The following is a 20,853-nucleotide window of genomic DNA, read 5'->3' as shown; positions in this document are numbered from 1 at the left end:
AATTACAGAAGAACGAAACTCCCGAAATAGTGCAAAAACAAGTTGGAAGTAGGGAATTATTAACGCTCTTTCCCTTACCCTTTCTTGAGACCCCCCAACCAAACAGCCCCTAATTTCATGGAATTTTGGGGACAACCCATCTAGAATAAGGAAAACATTTTTTTATTATGGCAATGCCTATGTAGGAAGTTCATATGGTTTCCCTAATGGCAAAGCCTATGTACATTATTTTCATGGTAAAAGTTTTCTAGATTCAAAAAATTGATTGTCGTGAACTATAAAGAAATAGCTTCTTATTAAACTAGTTTGTGCTCTATTTACTGAAGAGCTGTACCTAAAAACTATTAATTAGACACATGTTGTAAAAGTTAATATGCATAAAAAAATGTCTAAAACAGGTCAAAATTTCAGAATTTATGGCATATAGAAAGGTGAATTAGGACAAACTCAATGGAAAAGAACAATCGAACAATGATGAAGCTGAGATACCCTAGAAGATGAAAATCCTAATACAGAATAGCTAACAAAACGAAGACAAAAGAATATCCCTCACCTAATGCCCCCATATTCTAACTTTCAATTGCGAAGGAGAGGACACATTATGCTGCGGTATTTCCTTTGCATGCTATGCATGCCTTACCAGCCAATGCGTTGGTGTTTCCTACAAGCTAGTAGCCTTGTAGGGGTTAGCCCTTGGGCTAACTTGATTTCCTAATTAAAATATATATATATATATATATAATATATATATATATATATATATATATATATATATATATAGAGGAGGGCACTTGTGAGAACACCTCCTCTATGTGAGAACAATTTTTTATATGAGAACAAATCTGGACCTTTGGATCTAATTTAATCCAACCATCCTAAATACACTAATGAGTAATGGCATTTTTGTAATTTAGGTTTTTTCTTCCTCCCCTTCCTTCTCACAAACTTTAACATCATTTTTTTCCCTCTCTAAGTTTTTTGCAGAGCTTTCTCTCTCCTCTATGGCGTCACTGATGGAGTAATATTTCAAAGTTTTAGGTCGATTTTTTGCAAACTCACACTATTCTTCCATTATTCAACAGGTATTACTCGAAATATTTAATTTGATATTATTTACTTGCAGATTTTTGTTCGATTTTTTTCTGATTTCAATGGCGTTTTTTGTTTGATTTTTCTTCAATTTTGTTCGACTCTTGTTCGATGTTTCTTCGATTTTGTTCGACTCTTGTTCGATCAATCATATAGAAAACATACAAAAAGATCATAGTACTACTTTTTATCCCATAGTTACCCTACTTAAATCACTTATGTTGAATAGATCAATCATATAGAAAAGCAGGTCCATATTAATGTTAAAGTGTCACGAGAGACATTCATACAAATAACAATGTCTAACAGTAGGTGAATATGTATTTTACAAAGAAAAAAACCATAAAAAGCATATTAACTTTTCTTATCTGAGCGCCCTAGGACTTCTCTCCCCTCTCTCCTTTCTACTTTCAAAAACCCTAGCCTCCATTGTTGATTTTTCAAGGGACTTCCATCGGTTTTTACCGTTGGAAAGCCCCCACCTTTGTTTTTAGGTTTTCAATAGTGATTTCTCCCTCGAAAGACAGGGTTTTCGATCTCCTTCGTAAGAAAAGGTTTTTCGATCTCCTTCGAAAGACAAGTTTTTTCGACCTCCTTCGAAAGACAGGGTTTTTCTCCTCTTTTAGAGGGGGAATTTCTACAGGTTACAATCCGGGATACTAGATCTAATGGATTGCCGTGAAATTATTTTGTTGGTGAAGAATTATGCGGGATCACAAAGGTTATCAATTTTTCGAATACGGTCAGATGAATCCGACGGAAATCATCCTCACGACTACAAGGGATCATTAGATTGTCTCTCCAACAAGGCTGTATTTTCCAGCGATATAAGCGGGAGATGTTCCACATTGCAAGATTTGTTTGACGATCGTAGTTTTTATGAAGGAAATTTTTGTTTGATTCAACTCATGTATTTGTTTGATTCGATTGCTTATGTAGATGTCGTATGACTTTTTATTAATGAATTAATTTACTATTCAAAAAAAAAAACTTTTCTTATCTCATAGTGACCCTACTAACATATCTTGGAAGAATCATTTACTTACATAATATAGTCACTATTTCGTCCAAAGGGTCACTATGATGTATTATCTAAAAAATACAATCCTAACATTAAGGGAATAGTAGGTGAATATGTATTTTACAAACAAAGAAACCATAAAAAGATCATATTAACTTTTATTATCTCATAGTGACCCTATTAACCTATCTTGGAAGAATCATTTACTTACAGAATATAGTCACTATTTCGTCCAAGGGGTTACTATGATGTATTATGTAGGTTTCATGATAAGATACTAATATCTCACTGCCAAAAAAAAAACAACATATTAATCTGCTAAATCTGGTGTTTCTGCTACGTGGGTGTCAAAGCAAGTTTACATTTTAACCATGGCAGATCTACCTTATGTGAGGATGAATTTAGCAAGAAAGTTCAGCAGGGGAGGTTTCTAGGAGGAGAGAGAAGAATGTGATTGAAAGAGAGAGATGAACGCGTGAGAGAGAGAGAGAGAGAAATATAAGTTGTTTTTTTGGACGACTGTTTTAAACGAGAGAGGAGATATTAGTATAGTTTTATTGTTTGAAAAAACATGAGCCATATGATTAAAATTAAATTTAGGGATGAGATTCATTCTCACATAAAAAAGTGTTCTCACATAGGGACCTATTCTCACCGGATCCCAACCCTATATATATATATAATATTAATATATATATATATATATATATATATATATGTACATATATATATATATGTACATATATATATATATGTACATATATATACATATACATAGATATATGTATATATATATACATATACGTAGATATATGTATATATATACATATACGTATATATATGTGTGTATATATACATATACGTATATATATGTGTGTGTATATATACATATACGTATATATATGTGTGTATATATATATATGTGTGTGTATATATATATGTGTGTGTATATATATATATATATATATATTATATATATATATATATATATATATATATATATAATATACATTTTTTTTTTTTGATTAGGAAATCAAGTCAGCCCAATGGCTAACCCCTAAAAGGCTACTAGCCTATAGGAAACACCAACGCATTGGCTGGTAAGGCATGCATAGCATGCAAAGGAAATACCGCAGCATAATACTGGGGGTAAGGATCAAACCCTTGACCTCGGGGGCCAAGGGGGAGCGCTCTACCCACTTGAGCTAACTCCAATGTATACATATCTATATATATCTATATATATATATATATATATAATATAAATATATATATATATATATATATATATATGTATGTATATACACATGTATATACATATGTATATATATAATATACATATATACATATGTATATATATAATATACATATGTATATTATGTATATATATATACGTACATATGTATATTATTGGGTTCTAGTGAGAACCTTCTTATGGTGAGAATCGTGAGAACTACTAAAAATGAGTAAAAACTTCCTAAAATGAGCAAAAAAAAAAAAAAAAAAAATGACCAAAAGCATAAAATGAGTAGAAAACATTAAATGAGCAAAAATGTAAAATGAGAAAAAATGTTATATGAGAAAAATGTAAAATAAGCATGAAAAAGTTAAATAAGAAAAAATGTAAAATGAGCAAAAACGTAGCGAAATGAGCATAAAAATGTTAATTGAGCAAAATTAGAAAATAAACAAAACATAAAATGAGCAAAAATGTTGTGAGATCAGCAAAATTTTCATAAAAATGAGTGGTTCTCACGATTCTCACTATAAGGTTGGTTCTCATATGAACTTAAATCTTATATATATATGTACTCCATCCGGTCTTTATTAGTTTCCCGTTTCTTTTGCACAAAATTTTAGGAAAACCAATATTGTGGGACATAGAAGGAAAGATAAACTATTATTTTACGTTAAAGTTGAATGTATGTGTGATGGAAAGTTAGTGGTCTCATTCCGAAAATAGAAACAAAAGAAATGGGTAAACTGATAAGGGACATTCCAAAAAGAAATACGGGTAAACTAATAAAGACCGGAGGCAGTATATATATATATATATATATGTGTGTATAAAGTTCCTATGAAAAACTCCTTATGAGAATGTGAAAAGTGAGAACAGTGGAATAACAATTCATTTTAGGAAAAGTGTAATCCTTTTTTCAGAAAAACATGGTTATCCTTTTGATGCATGGCTCCGCAAGTGGAAATATGGTTAATATTCTCATATAAAGATTGTTTAAACTCCCTCCCCCCTCCTCACAAGGTGGCCTTTCTTTGGCCAATTGCAATCTTATTTACTAATAGTATTGAAACGTAGACATCTTCGACTAGCATCATATGTAATCTTACAGTCCACACATGCATAATCCAGGAAACCAATGAGTATTAAATATATTATTTGAAAGGTTTAGTCAAGATCCAACTCCACTTCACTAACAATGATCAATTTTTTTTAGGGGAACTAACAATGATAGAAGAAAATATTTTCTTTATCATGCAGTTCGTTTTGACAATGATTTCTACTAAGATCGTCGGATACTACCTCAAAAGGACTCAAGAGTCAAGACGCTTTGCTATCCAAGTAAAATGAAATGCAAGAGTTTAGTTTAGAACATGATGCATGTGTATGCATTTATATATATCGCAGGTCTTACCTCACTAAGAATGAGTACACCCTTCTTTACATCTTGGCAAGCCACAAACTCATAGCTGACCAGATTCATGCCATCTCTCAATGAAGTGACCAGTGCTACATCTGGTAAGAGATATTAAAAGGACAACAAAATATTAAGATATTAAAAACTGTACACATAATTAATCTGAATTTGGCATATAATTTTTCATACAGATTCAGGAACTCTAAAATAACTTTCCCTTTGGACCAATTTATTGAGGTGGCAGTAGGAAACAGACAAAACTGCAAGCAGCTCGTGTGAAACCAGATAAAACTAGATTTGAAGCACATGACAATTGGGTGAGAAAGCAACTAAACAAGGATGGGAAACCTGACAAAATAGGGAAAAGAGCCAACTATAATCAAAATGTCAAATAATCATACTATAAACCTTCTCTTGACTGGATATGGAGATGATGAAGCACTTTGAAATGATTTTGGTCTAGTATAAATTGAATACCTACACTTCAAGAGATTTTTAAAGAGGATCTAATGAAAACTAAAGTGGCGTAAAAACTTAAATATAATGTTGCAAGCATAATTTCCAATACGAAAAGCAAAGCATGTTATTTCACATAACTGTCGGACTATTCTCTGATCTGTGTTCTGTGGGGAGGGGGAGGGGGAGGGGGGGGGTTCAAGTGTATGTACAATGTAGCTAGGCCCCTACAAGCAAAGACGTCATCTGCATTAGGTCTTGCATTAAAAAAGTGCTTCCCACCGTACTACTTGGCATCAACTACATGTACACTACAGACAGATTAAAAAAGCATTAGATAAGTAGAGCAATTTCAGATGTAACAAGTTTAACAATTTTGTACCATGATGATTGATTTAACGACATAACCTAGTAAGTGCTGAATGTCAATAAAACACATTCCGTCCGTCTCATATTTTCCTTCATTTTCTTATTGACCATATGGGTTTGCCAGTTTGACCCCATCTTATCTTCATGCTACCTACTCCAATTAATATATTCCCGCCTCAGATAATGGAGGCCCCACCCTTTTTTCTCTCACAATTCCTACACTTCCACTTGCTACTTCATCCATCTCTATCTTCTTTCAAATTTCTTTCACATTTCATCCTCCACCCCCTAATAATTTCCTCGAAGTGTAATTCTAAGGACAATTCCTCTAGGTGGAGATAATTCAAGGACGAATTCATGTAGGGAGTAGCAACTAGCAACATTGCATGAAGATCATAATTCAACCTTCATGGATTAAGTTTAGTTATATTGCAAAGAACCAAACTCGATCTCATTTTCTGGTAAGTGGCGTTCCTTTATCTCAAAATCACATGGGCAAATATTATCTTCTCTCTCTCTCTCCTCATCCCATGGGTTCTCTTAGTAAGTGTGTCATTTTTGTTAAAGTTTAGAGATTTTGAGGACTCGATAGGCTTGAGGTCCCTTTTCAAAGTTGAAATTTTAAAGCGCCTTGAATTTAATGGTGTAAAAAGGGTAATTTTTCTTCAATAGGAAGATCCATATGGTTCAATTATGATAAATAGTCTATTCTGGAGATAAAGACTAGTTATTTCCTTCGACATGACAATGGGAATGATCGAAGAAACACATTTTAAACAGGAAAATCTGGCCAAGCCGAAGGCAAAGGATGGATTGGGTGCTAACGAAGGTGCTTCCCTCTTAAACTTGATTAAGTTGGAGATGGGAAAAGAATTTGCTTTTGGACAATTCTTGGCAACGGAAGGCGCCTTTTTTAGTAAGTTCCTGGTTTTTTGCTTCAATGAGAATCTCATAAAGCTCCTACCTAAGCCAATCGACAAGCCTAGGTCTGAATACATTTTGAGCGTGAGGTGCAAAATGCTCATATATTCTCTCTGGTTCTTTTGAATCATGTTTCAAATTTTAGGTTGATAATGAGAATTTGCTTTGACACTATACCTGGCAATTGGAGCCCCCTTTTATTAGTAGGTGTAGCTACATAGAGTATCAAGGGTATGAACGAGAGGATCGCTCAGTTCTTGATCATCGAATGATGTAGGCTCACTTCCTTGTAGACGGGACCTTTTAGCTGCAAAACCCGAGAACTTCCTTTAGAGGTTTGGAAAATTAAGCCCCACCCGAAGGTTAAGTCACGCAAGTAAAAGGGCGTGGAAGAACAGGTGAGTAGAATGAAAATTAGGAAGATTTGGGATAGGATCTAGAAAGGACATTGTTCATTTCATTAAGCAAAGCCCATTTGTAACATTGTAAGGGTACGTATACTCTTCGACAACTTTAAAGAGCACCCAACTATGCCTAAGAAGTGAAATTTAAAGGCTATCTTTATCTTCGAATCATATAGCTAGTATGAATTCAAACATGCATGCAAGAAATCTATTCTAGAAGACATTGTAAAAGTCCATATAAGAGTCTCTCTTGAATTTTATATGCTTCAATCTATGAGATATGTGTGTGAGTAAACTAGTAGTATGTACATAGTCAATTTGGTGACCAATATGAAATTAGGCTCAAAAAGCTAAGAGAAAAAAAAGAATTCTATTTCAAAATTCAAACCAAACAAGTTCAACATCTCCACGGGATACGGATTTGTGTATGGTTCATTCTACACCTTTAGGTTACATACCTAGGCTTAAACCAAACGGGGTCTATAAATTCTATCCTACAAATCCTAATGCGAAATTTAGCAGTGAGACCAAGTTTGACATTTCTAATATTCAAAGAAATTGGGATTTTTGGTGACGTTTCTTCTTCAATAATGATATTTTGATCCATGATCATCTCCTAGTCTAATCATACTCTTTCAAATTAAAAATGTGATCTTTATGAAACTGTTTGTACTAACCAACAAAGAGAGATATTCAATAGAACCAAAAACTCATTCGCAGAAGCAAAAGTAAAAATCCGTCTCTATCACCTCTAATTTGAAACAGTTCAAACACCAGCTTTAGAATACAGTTTTTTGGGTGACAAGTAAAATATGATAGGACAGTATATGATACAGTTACATTGTAAGTATGTCATTTTTTAAAGACGTTCAAAATTTGTTACCAATTTCTAGAAAATAGTCTGAACCTCAGTTGATAGATTTGAAAAGAACAATTCTGGACAAAGGCGCGATTCGTAAAACGGAGGAGCGAGAGGGGGCAGACATCAATATATACAAAACTGGTCAGTTCCAAAGGGACCGGTATCAGTCTAAGAGGTCAGAAGATAAGGAACCGATCCAGGATCTGGTGAGAACCGGTAACAGAACTGGCTCCAATGGCAGCCCAGTGGTTATCGAATCTGTAAAACAAATAACCAGAGCCGATCACGAACATGTCTATTTTTCCGAGTGCGGAACCGGTCCAGAGGTACTGGTTCTGAATCCAGACCCTGTTGGTACTCAATGATTCCGGGTCGGAAATAGGCACCCTGTGCTTTCACAAAGGCAAAACAAAACCTAACTGTTTCTCTTGGTTCCGGACCAGTTTTTCTTACTGTTTCTCTTGGTTCCAGAGTCCAGACCAGTTGTTCACACAATATGATGCATTATACACTGGTAATGCTCCTTATCCAGCATTACTTTATGCATTCAGAGGGCACAAAGTATGCCCAGATGAACAAAATTTATCGTGGAGAAGAGAGATGAATCTATCAGTGTTAAACATGTATAGGAAATTAAAGTGAACCAAGTTTCAGGACAGTTCAGCAAGTTTCTATTTAGCTACATATATCGACTTCTCAACCAAAATTAGTAAACCTCAGTTAAATAAATGCAATCAAGTTGAATAGAACATTAAAAACCACAGAAATTAGGTAATTGACATGTTTATAATAATTATAATAATAACAATAACAACAAAAAGATATACCAGTCACTGCATACAGAGCACATAAGGCGTGGAAGTCCAGAGAACGGTCCTGCAAATAGATTCAAAACCTCGTTCAGCTTACATCTCAGCATTTTTGGGTGGGAAACCTAAGAATATAGCCAAAGGTAGAAAGAACTTTATGTGAACCTGGCATACTATGTCACAGATGTACCTCACAGATCATGCAATAAATATTTTCACAGGGTCACATCCAGCTATTTCCCTTTAAATCAGGAAGAGAAACAGAGATGATGTTTGATGGATGGATGATTGTTATCCCCTTGGGAGGATATGAAACTAGTTATGATGGAATGCTGTGTACAGAAAGTTCCATAAGAAATTTCAATTTCATGAACATCAGTGAAATACCTCCTGTTCATTTAAAACTCAACTGTGTCACCAACAGAAATCATTGTACAGATCCCTGTGGGCAACATGTGCACTGCGGAGAGATCCATATGCATGCAACACTAACACTGACCAGTTTGAACTGGTAGTATTTGCTTTCGAGAGACCAGCATAAAGATAAAATAAAGAAGCAAAAGGGTGAGCATTTAGAATTCTACATGCAGGTTCATCTCCGACTTGAATCATGGACCCAAAAACAATTGATATAATCCTTTTCAGCATACCTCCGTCCCACTGCTAACTTCCAAGTTTGAGGCCTTGCTCTAGCTATTTTCCACATAATTGGTGTTGTGGCATAATTCAACCTAAAGAATATGGTGGGAACTTAAGCTTATGTGCATATCCTAATTGGCCAGCTTGGACAGACGTATGGACATTCAACCCACATAAAAGATATAAAGCTCCTGAGTGAACAAGGTCAACCTACTGAAGAACACAGTCGATGGAAAATTAGCCATGCAATGCAAACCATCGTGATCTACCAATCGGATAGTTCAAACAATTTCACCACCTAATCCACTTATGTATGCATGCATAGAACAGTGACCCGCGCATAGTTGTGAGTTACTACAAGTCTGCAACACCCAACACTCACTGACTAACATACAACCATATAACTCATTGCCTGGTCCTCTTGCTTAACGCCTTAACCTGATACATATTTGTGATGAACGGGTGTTTTATATAAGCAGTAGCATCTTTCTTAAAGTGGAATAACGCTTAAAATGTCATCAGCATTCCTTTTTCCCAAAGGAGAAGGCAGCTAGTTGAAGACATATCTAACGTAATAAACAATGACCAACCTCAGCATAAGAAGTGCTTGAATTTTCAATGGCTCACCAATTATTGGCTACGATATCTTTAGGGTTTTAGAAAATACCAATCTCAAAAGTTGTCTGTGAATACGATGATATTATGGGACACCTCAAATTACCTTATTGCATACAACATACTTCAGGCAATTATGACCACACCACTTTCAGAACATACACCATACTTCAGGCAATTATGACCACACCACTTTCAGAACATACACCATACTTCAGGCAATTATCACCACACCACTTTCAGAAAATTCTTCTCTTACTCACTTTACATTCTCTCTCTAAATTCTTCTTAGGCTTTTTTTAACAAGAGCATTGAAGGGAGTATAATCCGCAACAGCTGCTGAGTAGCTCATGTGTGCTACACTAGATGGTGTGTCCATCTGAGTCATATGTTAAAGTATACAAATAGGTGCAGTTTACCATTCACTAATAGAAAATCTTTCATGCATGCTGTCATTTGATCTCTTCCATACTCTTCCTCTAGCTGATCATATACAAATTGATGATATCCCCATCACTTGAAATTAGTACTACAATAACGAGGTTGTGGTCCCATTTGTGGAATCAGTCATGTCGTTGCAAACAGGGTTTGTATTGGATGAATAAAACAGATCTTGCCCAACTTGGTGTGAGTTCTTGGAACAAAAATCACACAAAAGGGCTTTAAGCTCAGTAGCCTTGCAACATAATATGACAAACCTATAATGATATGAGTGGGTTATATTTTTGTTAGATGGATATTTATGTAGAACAATATATTTCCATAAGTATGTAATTGACTAGTAAATCATTTTTGGCACATTTTGACAAAGTAACAAATGTAACGGGTAAGAAAAACTTTCCAACGCACCAAGGACATGATTTCATCATGATTTCTGTGATAGAGTTTCACGAAACGAAAACTCGAAAATTCATATTAACTTGGTTGCCCTATATTGAAATGGCCAAGTTTCAATTTTATGAGTCGTACTCAACTTGAAGCTTTTTTACTTCCAACTCTCCAAAGGATATCAACCATATAACCCACTCATATCAGACATAAGATATCAACAACATTAATAATATTACTACATTAATAATAACAGAACAGCAATAACATCACCGGAATATTAAATGACGATAAATAAATACTACGTTAATTGCAGATGTATAAACAATCTTGACTCCAGATAAACATTACATCTTTGGAGCTATAATTCGAAGAAATCTCAACTCAAACAGCAGAGCAACAAACAAAGCCAGGACTATTGAGGTTTCAGACATAAAATATCATGTTATGAGTTAAAGACAGACCAGATGATGTATAGGAACACGGGTTAAAGTTCCAAATCTCCCATTAATGCGTCCAACTATTTCATGAACTTGACTCGTAAGTTTTTGATCTGCAACAACAAAAAATATAATGTTAATACTAAACACTAAAATGTGGAGATGTGGCGAAGAAGAACATACACTTGAGCAACACAGAGCACAACTAAATTAAGTGACAGTGTGACTGGAGCATGATATATGCTTCAATAAGAGAAATACCCTCTTTACATCAAGACAAAAGGCATGAGGATTTTCAATACAACATGGCAAAGGTAAAAAGCTCCATATCATATCAAAAGTTCCAAAAAGGGTAATAGTAAAAATTAGCACAACTCTATGGTAGCTTTTCAGAAATCTATCACGAGTCACAACTTTATGCTTGACAAAGACACTATGTTACATCCATCTAGCAACGAAAAGAAATCTAGTAGCATTACTGCAATACTGCATCACTGAATTCACCATATGCTCTAACGAAATTTTGAACTGGACTACATAAGATCATTATCAATGACATCATCACAACCAACACCCAGAAAAACTCCTACCTAAGTGAGTTTTGGGAACTATCGTTCGCAGTATGAAACAAAAGGGGCCAACAGCCCATATGTACAAAACATGAAGAATAAAAAATAAAATCTTCAGACTGGATCCCAGGTTCCCCTTCTTCACCCTTTAGTTCCAATAAAAGATCCCCTTTATTCTTGGTTTCTAATATAGAGGACCATTTGTTACCCTAATTCCTACATGGACCATATATGACATTGTGCCTACATGAACCAAATTTTAAAAACTTTTGAGTCATCAAACATACCAAACCATATCACCTCAATGCCTATGTTGAAACACCCCGCTCTGATGCTGTGAGGAGTGCTAGATGTATGTAGCTTTACCAAGCCTTACTTGTACAACAATAAAGAGGCTGCTTCATAAACTATGATTGCAAACATGTTATTTCTATTAGAACATCAATCCAACAACAAACTAGCTCCCAAATTAACAACTAATAGCTAAAGCCTTGAAGGAGACTCTGTGAGATGATTAATTTAGTCTGTCGTCATCCACAATCCAAACTTTGTCAATAAAAGAATCTTTGAACATCTTGACAAGAGAATTAAGGTAATAAAGCTCATGGGACCTTCTTATTATACCAAAGTAAGAAATAAGATACAAATGAAATTGAAGAAAAGAGTAGAACAAGAATATATAAAATAAATCATTGGTTAGTAAAAATCAATCAGATTGATACCTAGAAAAACACGGGCACAACATGCCTCAAAGATACTATTAGACAGCAATCCAAGACCTAGTGAAGCTTCCTGTTCCTTCTTTCCTTCCCCACACTTCGGCCCCTTTGACTCTTCTTAAAGATGAAGACTACTAATAAGATCATCATGTATAAGGTACACCCAAAGAGGAAGGATCCATCAACAGAAACCTATTAATAGAAAAAATATTTTATTTACTCATGAAACAAACTTAGGATATAAGACAATAATATATTTTCCAGCGAGTTCTCTCTAGAAAACTGTTGCCGCCAAACAAGAAAAAACCCTGGTCCAAACCCGAAACCCCATCTCTTGGTGAGACAGTCAATCATATCCTAATAATTGATCATGCAATAATTAGCTAAAGTTTGTGGAATTTCCTTTTCTTTAAACAATCTACTTCTGAAAAGAGTGAGTTTGAATTACTACAAAAATTTGATCCTTCCACTAGGACCTCCTCGCCGGCCTCTGCTGTAGAGCTCCAGTGAAGCTCTCTCACCCCAATGGGTGCTTCTTCATTCACAGCAGAGATACTTGGTTTTCAGCAGCTCCCTGATTCCATCCTCATACAAAGTCCCTTTGTTTTTGTCAGTCTGTTATCAAACACCAGGGAATGGTCTTCTAGAAGAGGATAAGCGACAGCTGCCATGCCTTATCCTACCAGCTATCACCCCCTATGGCCCTAAATCAGCAGCTATCACCCCCTATGGCCCTAACTCAGCAGTTATCACCCCCTATGGCCCTAACTCAGCAGCTATCCTGGAAGCTTATCATTGTATGAACCCAATTCAGATAGTGTATAAATAGTTAAAAAGCCCCCTCTTGGCTACAAGCAAGTTGAATTAAAAATTTTTAGATTCAAGACATTTTCATCACATGTCCCTACCTGATTTGACAGCTCAAATTTTAACCACCAATTTCCCTTTGAAAAACGAGACAATTGAACATTAAAGTTTCTTAATATTTAGGAAACACTTCAAAGAGTTGTACTATACAGGAGGCATGCTGCTCAATACTAGTCCCAACACTCCCGCTCACATATGACACACATCAGGAGATTTAAGTTTGTTTGGCTTTTATTTCTGCAAACTTGTTATTAGTACTAATGTTATCTTAAATATTTTGCGAGGAACTTTTGATATTCACTAAAGTTGGAATCTGAGAGACCTGAAAAAGAGCCTTGTATCCCTCCCAAAGAGAAGCTCCAATGATTTATGCTCCTTATCCCTTCCCAAAAACAAAACTCCCTTTACTTCAGACAAATAACTAGTCAAAGGAGCCTCATAAGTCATAATACAAAAATAAATTATTTCTAAATTGATTGATACTCTTGATCAACCCAATATGTCAAATGGCTCTGCTAGAATTTGTACCACAACCTTATTCCTTGTTTTCGTTCTCTTTGTTACCACATTCTATCAGACTATCACCACTAGCACGACTTTATATATTCAAATGAAATTAGAACTAAATATCATCAGAAATAAATTATCAAGAGAATCAAGAACTTCATCAACATCAGATTTCCTAAGCAAGCCAAACATGGTTCGATGCACCAACTTCAACCTCACAAACACTTATCTATTATTATTATTTGCATTGAGAAACATCCTTCATGTCATGGACATAGAAAATCTAGTTCCTTAGTTTCTAGGACGCCAACTCTATCATAAGCCATTATTATTTGTGGCAGGTCTGAATGTCAAATTGTCCAACACCTGCCGAGAGATCAGAACTTCATATGTTCCCTAAGCATAGAAACAAATCGTTTTGCATCTCAAGTATAAAATCAGCATCTCAACACCACCTCAGCACATAGAGAATAGAACAGGATGACTCCAGAAAGACATCCGACCCAAAGACGTTCATCCTCACAAAAGCATCAGAAAGACATATCTGCAATGAAGACGGACAGAGGGGAGCTACGGTGGAATAACCCATCAATTTTAAAGAAGCGACACACAGAGGACAACTATACCAGAATTTTAACTTTCACTGTTTGAAAAGGTCTAAAAGTCTATATCAGCCTGATGCAAGTATAAATGATGGAAAGTGGACCAGACACCAATCAGAAACAGACGGCAATCTCACTACTGGAGAGGGAGATACAACAAAGTGTACGGCCCCCTTCTTGATGTACTTTCTCTCCTCTCAATACATAAATTTTCTTCATCTAGAATAAATATAGCAGAATTAAGAGGCAAAGCCGCAAAGAAGCCATGTCTGAACTTCACCATTTGCACAAAGGCATAGGTTTACAATATAAAATTACTTATAGTCCTAATTTCTGTATGAATTCTAACAACAATTAGGTTTGGTGAAGGCTGAAAGTATTTTCTAATGGAAAATGCCAATTTTCCAATGCTGAGAAGGAGCCAAAAGCATGCACCTAGAAGGAAAATTTACCTGTGTCAGAATTATGTTTTTCTTCTCAACCTTGAGTATCTGACTCGGGAAACTATCCTGAATTCCACTAATTTCCACAAGCAAAAGACTGTTTCATATCTCCTAAGTACAAAAATAACTCACATCCCCGAAATGGCTTCGTAAAGATATACTGCTAAATGAAGATTATAAAGATACTCAGTATGAGTAACTTGATAACAGACACCGACTGAAACATTCTAGTATGATGTAAAACAAAATGTCAACCAGCATGAAGCTCATATATGCTCCTTTTATCAGTAATATACAGATGCAGCAGATAATTTAAACAGCAGCAAAATATGCATGCAACAACTAATTGCAATTCCTTGTTGATGCTGTTATAATTTCTTCTTCCTCTTTGGAAGGGAGAAGGGGGGGGGGGTTTGACAGAATCTCACATTCTGGAACATCTGTTCTTGTTGGAACAGCAATCTGAAGCAGGACGACTCTATCCCGCCAGTAAGCATTTTCCTCCAGAAATTTTTCAAAGGCGAGTATCTTCTGTGGAATTCCTTTTATCATATCCAGCCGGTCAACACCTAGCATTACCTGCCCATAATGACAATTCATATAACAATGATGTAAACTAGAAGCATAGTAATACTTTGACAGGTGCATAAATAATTAAGATGGAGATAGCTAGGAGAAGGAGCCTAATTAGCATTTTTACACTACATACCAGTTAGATGAACAAGGTCTCAACCAACAGTTAGCCTTCTCCCGCAAGTAGAGGTAACTCTGGGCCAAACTAGCCTGACCCAGCTCGGTTTGACCCACCTGGACCAGACAGTGACTTGGCTCACCTGTATAACTAACAGTGCTAGTCCTGTGTCCAGTTTTTGCCAAGCCCAGCAGGCCACCTAATAACAACCTCTACTGGCAGCGGAAGGGCCACCTAATCCCAACCTCTACTGGCAGCGGAAGACATTAGCAATCATATCCTACACAATGTTACCTAATTTAATAGTCTCCACCCCCCAACCTTGCGATATTCACAATCGGGAAAAGTGCAAATTGATACGCGGTGCATTGTACACTAGTACAATTTCAGACAAATGTGGCAAAACAAGGCAAGTAATTTTGTTCCTATACTATGTTTATTCGAGATCTTTAGCATGTAACTGTGAGTTCAAAGACCGAACATAAGACATTTGAATTGATACATATAGTAAAATCCAATACCTTAGCTTTCCGATAAAAGCGACTAGTTTAGAGTCTTAAAAAAAATCTTTCATACTCATTCCATACTTGTTGCCACTAAGAGTATCAAAACTAGCCTTTTACGTAGACTAGTTGAGTCCGATAAATAAATAAATAAATAAATACAATAAAATAAAAAGAAAATAAAATAGACTAGTCTAGAGCATCATCTATCATGATCCCTAAAACAACTAGTTCATCGATCAATGTTTCTGATTTTTTCTCGTCTATGACCAATCTTGGTTTATAAAAACCCTTCTTTTTCTAACAATTCTTCATCACATGCTAGAAAGAAGAAGAGAGTCAGCTACACCCACTGGAGGCAACTGCTATGAACTAACATAGCTTCGACACCATTCACGGCAGAAATTAAGGAAGAAATAGAAGATTTGATTCATAAACTGAAATTACAGCGATATTAAGGATAATTACAAGCTTTCGAGAGGCTAGTTCTCTCCCATTGAACTACTAAGAGCTCACCCAATTTTCTTATCAATATTCAACATATTTTTCTCTATCTAATTATCCCTATATATATAGTTATTTCCTCTAATTTATAGCAGCAACCTAGCTTAAAACCACACATGATAGAATAATTGAAGAAATTATATTCAAGAGACCATTATGTACCCGCACACCTCATTATCACAAACGTCACCAAAGTAACTATAAAAAACAGAAGTTGGAGTCGTCAAAAATAGACTTTATACATAATATATTTATGGAAGACACTAAGAAGCTCAAGATAGACAACAACATACCTTCCTCCCAGCAAATCTTTCTGTCAATTCTCTGATATGCTCTTGAACTTGAGGAACTTCAAGTGCTCGAATAAAACGGTCTGAATCAATTCCTATGGGAAACTGGAATTTCGGCCATGGCATGCAAAATTCAAGCATTACGAACGAAATATTAAAAAAGAACTTTGCAAAATAAAAAGGAACAGTACCAAAATCTAAGCACTATATCAGCTTTTACTTAATCAAAGAACTCATTAAAAGGAAAAAAAAAAAAAAAACGCTTGAACATACAGCAGCCACACGTGTCAATCTTCCTTGTTCATCCTCTACACCTTCGGGTGTGCCTTCAAGCCCAAGAATTCGAGTGCAAGCACTAACAAAATGCCTTGCATAATCATAGGTATGAAAACTGCAAGAATCAACATTGAGTAAAAAAAAAGTACGAAGAAAATGCAACTTCATATATAGAAACATCGAACAGAAAACATACTGAGTTTTCTGTTGGTGTTTAGTCATAATTTTCTGCTGTCAAAATAATTTAAATGCAACACTACAGAACAGCAGAAGACATATCTTTTGAAGTGTATATCAACAATATGACCTTAATATTGACCACAGGGTTTCCACTTTCATATATCGAATTGGCATCCACGCTTGCGTAATTAATATAGTGAAAAACCAGAAACATCCTCATAAACAAAAACCTTTCACCAAGAATACATTTCCAAACTGAATTGGGATAAACTAACTATATATTACTATGCAGCCATATGATTGTCTAGTATGCTCATTTCATCCAGAAAATATTATTATACTAGGTAATAGTCTGTAGATATGCTATAATAACAGAGCTGTTTAAAAAAATCACAGCCCAAGATCTCAGAAGTATGGTGAATTGTTAGCTCAAAAGCTCCATACCTTTTAGAAGAGCATCAAAAAACAAGCAGCACAGCTTAATGGATTAACACAAAAGTGGTTTTCCAGCACCAAACATCGATAAAGAAACAAAAGCAGAACTATGAACATCCTCATAGGAAATTCTATCATAAAAAATCACACTCTGGAAGCCAATTTTTTTCCCAGTTACAGGAAAGAAGGTACGGGACACTTAAAACTCAGACAATTTACTCACAAAGTCTCTAAGAGATACTGCTTCATCGAAGAGTGTACAAATACGAAAATGCCGTATTCAGCCAAGCAATATAACAGCACAGGTGAAAAATTCTCTTAGATTGAATAAAATCTTTGAACTGCTGAATAATGTCAAAGTTAGAAGACAGCCTGGACAATCCACCATCCTAGCCCTCTCAATTCTCATATTCTAGTAACAAGTTTTAATCAAGGATGAGAAGCCAGCACTTCCAGGCTATTTGACAGAAGGGGTCAGTCTGAATATAATAGATGCTGTAAGACTAGGATCAGGTGCATTCTTGAGATGATATGTGCACCGATCAAAACTTGAATACATTTGTGACCATAAAGAGATATAAGATTTGAACAGTAATAAAACATGGTAAAAACTATAGAATGACTAACCCAACCAAATCAGCAGCAAGAACTGCACGGAGCAGTTCAGAACGTGATGGCAAGGTCCTGTGGATTTCAGAGGAAGGGAAGGGGGTATGAAGAAACCACCCAACTTTCATCTTACTGTTATGCCTTTTAAGGCACTCTGGGAGGAACATGAGATGATAATCATGACACCAAACGACATCACCTTCTTCATAATGCTTATTTACCACATCAGCAAACATCTGATTTGCCTTCTTGTAAGCAGCAAACTGAGACTGAAAACTTCTTGTGGTAGCAAGTCTATCCTCTTGAGGAAGACCAAGATAATGGAAAAGAGGCCACAATATGTTGTTGCAGTATCCATTATAATACTGATGCACTATCTCTTCATCCAGAAAAACAGGTATGCACCTCTGCAATCAGATAAAAAAGCTTATTGAATTGAAAAGGCACAAAAAAACTTCAATATCATCCAGAAGATACCAACAACAAAAAATTGACATGGTGAAGGTAGTCAATTCAAAGTTACAAACCTTCTCTGCAAGAGCCTTTGTGAGAGCTTTTTGTCCAACTTCATCTGGAACATTAACACCGGCCCAACCAATCCACCTTGCCTCAAATTCCTTCACACCTTTAAAAGAAAAGCAGCACAATTAGTTGGTAAAACTCTTATCCAAGCCATCTCCATGCACATGATGTAATAATTGACATATTGGACAAAATGCAAGTGTTGGATTACCTAAAAGAGCACTAACCAGCCCACCAGCACTAATTTCCAGTGACCATGAATCTTCACCTCTCCTAACAGCAGATACTGGTAACCGGTTAGCAACCACTAATAGTCTCTGGGTAGGCAATTGTTCAGGAACCTCATAAGGACTCCCAGCCACAGCATCTTCTAAGTATCTTTCTACTCGAGAAAAATCATGTCCACCAAGCTCCGTGCTCTTGTTATTATCCGAAATTTCGTTGCTAATTGATGCCCTGCTTGTTCTTTTTAGCTGCCTTACTTCAAGGAGTCTCGATGTTCTACTCGTCGGGATGTTAGAATTACCGCTATACTTGTTTCCAGGCATATGCTCAATCTATAATCCACAAAGAAAACAAAAAACTTCACCCCTGGGAGAAAAATTTCCACTACACTTCAATCAGAAGCAAAGAACATCTAATACTCCTAGTGATCTCATCTGTGTCCAGAATCAGCACACAATCTAATACTAGCACTGGCTATTACATAAGAATTACCTACTGCAGTGAATCAATAATGACAACAGTACACAGGAAATTCATGAAATTCCATTAAGTTTCTATAACTCTCACTTACTCCCAACATATATCAGCTTACACAGATAAGGTCCTTGAGACTAAACAAGACTGTGAGTTCCCTAGCCTAGAAGTGTAGTAGTCTTGCTAATTGCATAAATGTAACTAGGACTTTCTCCCTACCCCTAGTTATTGTATTGATAATCATATTTCGAATTGTAACAAATTATATAATTAACAAAGCCTTAGTCTCGATACAATATGGGGTCGGCTAACATGAATCATCATAAGCAACCATCCTTGAAATATCAAACAAGAAAAGAAAAAATAATAATCAAGCAGATTCCAAGAATTCAGACTATAAACTTAGGAAAGAAGGAACCTCTCAGCGCAAATTTCTCAAATAGCTTGCCTTCAAATACAGTTAATCATCAAATAAATATTAGAAAACAAGTAATCAAGAAAAATGACAAATGCCCACCACATAACTCACATTATAAATCAACTATATTAATACAAAAATTGAAATTTTTTGTATAATAAACTTAAAACTCAAGTAAAACAACAAATACCCATCTGAAAAAAAGCATATAAAATGAACAATGCCACATAGAAAAGCAAACATAAATGATTATTCGCTTTACCCAGTTAGTCAAACCGTCAGAAAATGGTTGAGAAGTTTGATCAACCCAATAAATTTTGAAATTTTCAGACCCCAAAAAATCTTATAAACATTCAAGAATTGGTGAAAGGAGCAAGTTAAGAAGCGAATATAGTTAGTGCGGTGTTGCAAAAAAAAAAAAAAGAGAGAGATTCTGGGTGGCAGAGAGAGTAGGAGAGAGAAAGTAAAAAAGATGAAAGCATATCAAATGGGATCCTCGTGTAAGCTTTATACGGTTCCAATGGACCGAAGCCATGCAGGTGAAACCACCATTATTTCTTTTATTTTTTTTTCTTATTACTTTTTCATATTTATATGGACTATGGAGTATGGAGTTTATGTGAATTGTTTTTCTGGGAAATGTTGGGTTTTTTCAAAACTTTATGTTAGAGTCTAGGGGGATAATAAATAAACAACGATGAAAGGATTTGTCAGGTCAGCTGACGTCTGCATTTTCCACTCATGAACAACGAAATCCTATTTTTAGGTCAAAAGTTCCTTTTTCTGGTCTTCTTAGGTTTTGTGCCTGTTTTTCTCGATTAGGAATTAAGATTAGGTTTATCTTAGTACAAAATTTATTATACATCCGAATGTATCGTGAGCATGGTATATATTTGATGTTATTTTTTTCTC

The 20,853-nt window shown here is 35.4% G+C and overlaps 1 protein-coding gene across 1 annotated transcript in view; it reads right to left on the bottom strand.

Annotated features, from left to right (window-relative positions):
• The window catches only part of LOC104891294 (alpha,alpha-trehalose-phosphate synthase [UDP-forming] 1), a 31,156-nt gene extending 10,552 nt beyond the window's left edge, over positions 1–20,604 (bottom strand). Inside the window, exons 1-10 of the mRNA XM_010676966.4 lie at positions 20,204–20,604; positions 19,036–19,381; positions 18,830–18,927; positions 18,321–18,709; positions 17,076–17,193; positions 16,806–16,907; positions 15,243–15,393; positions 11,132–11,220; positions 8,604–8,652; positions 4,762–4,862 (exon numbers count right to left, since the gene is read on the bottom strand). Coding sequence (XP_010675268.1) covers positions 4,762–4,862; positions 8,604–8,652; positions 11,132–11,220; positions 15,243–15,393; positions 16,806–16,907; positions 17,076–17,193; positions 18,321–18,709; positions 18,830–18,927; positions 19,036–19,372 — 1,434 coding nt within the window. The 5' untranslated portion in view covers positions 19,373–19,381; positions 20,204–20,604. The remainder of the gene's footprint in view (positions 1–4,761; positions 4,863–8,603; positions 8,653–11,131; positions 11,221–15,242; positions 15,394–16,805; positions 16,908–17,075; positions 17,194–18,320; positions 18,710–18,829; positions 18,928–19,035; positions 19,382–20,203) is intronic.
• Positions 20,605–20,853: the final 249 nt, after the last annotated feature.

Source organism: Beta vulgaris, chromosome 4 (assembly GCF_026745355.1).
Source record: "Beta vulgaris subsp. vulgaris cultivar EL10 chromosome 4, EL10.2, whole genome shotgun sequence".
Taxonomy (NCBI): Eukaryota; Viridiplantae; Streptophyta; class Magnoliopsida; order Caryophyllales; family Amaranthaceae; genus Beta; species Beta vulgaris.
Note: the sequence above shows the minus strand (reverse complement) of the source record. Positions and strands in the feature narration are given on the sequence as shown.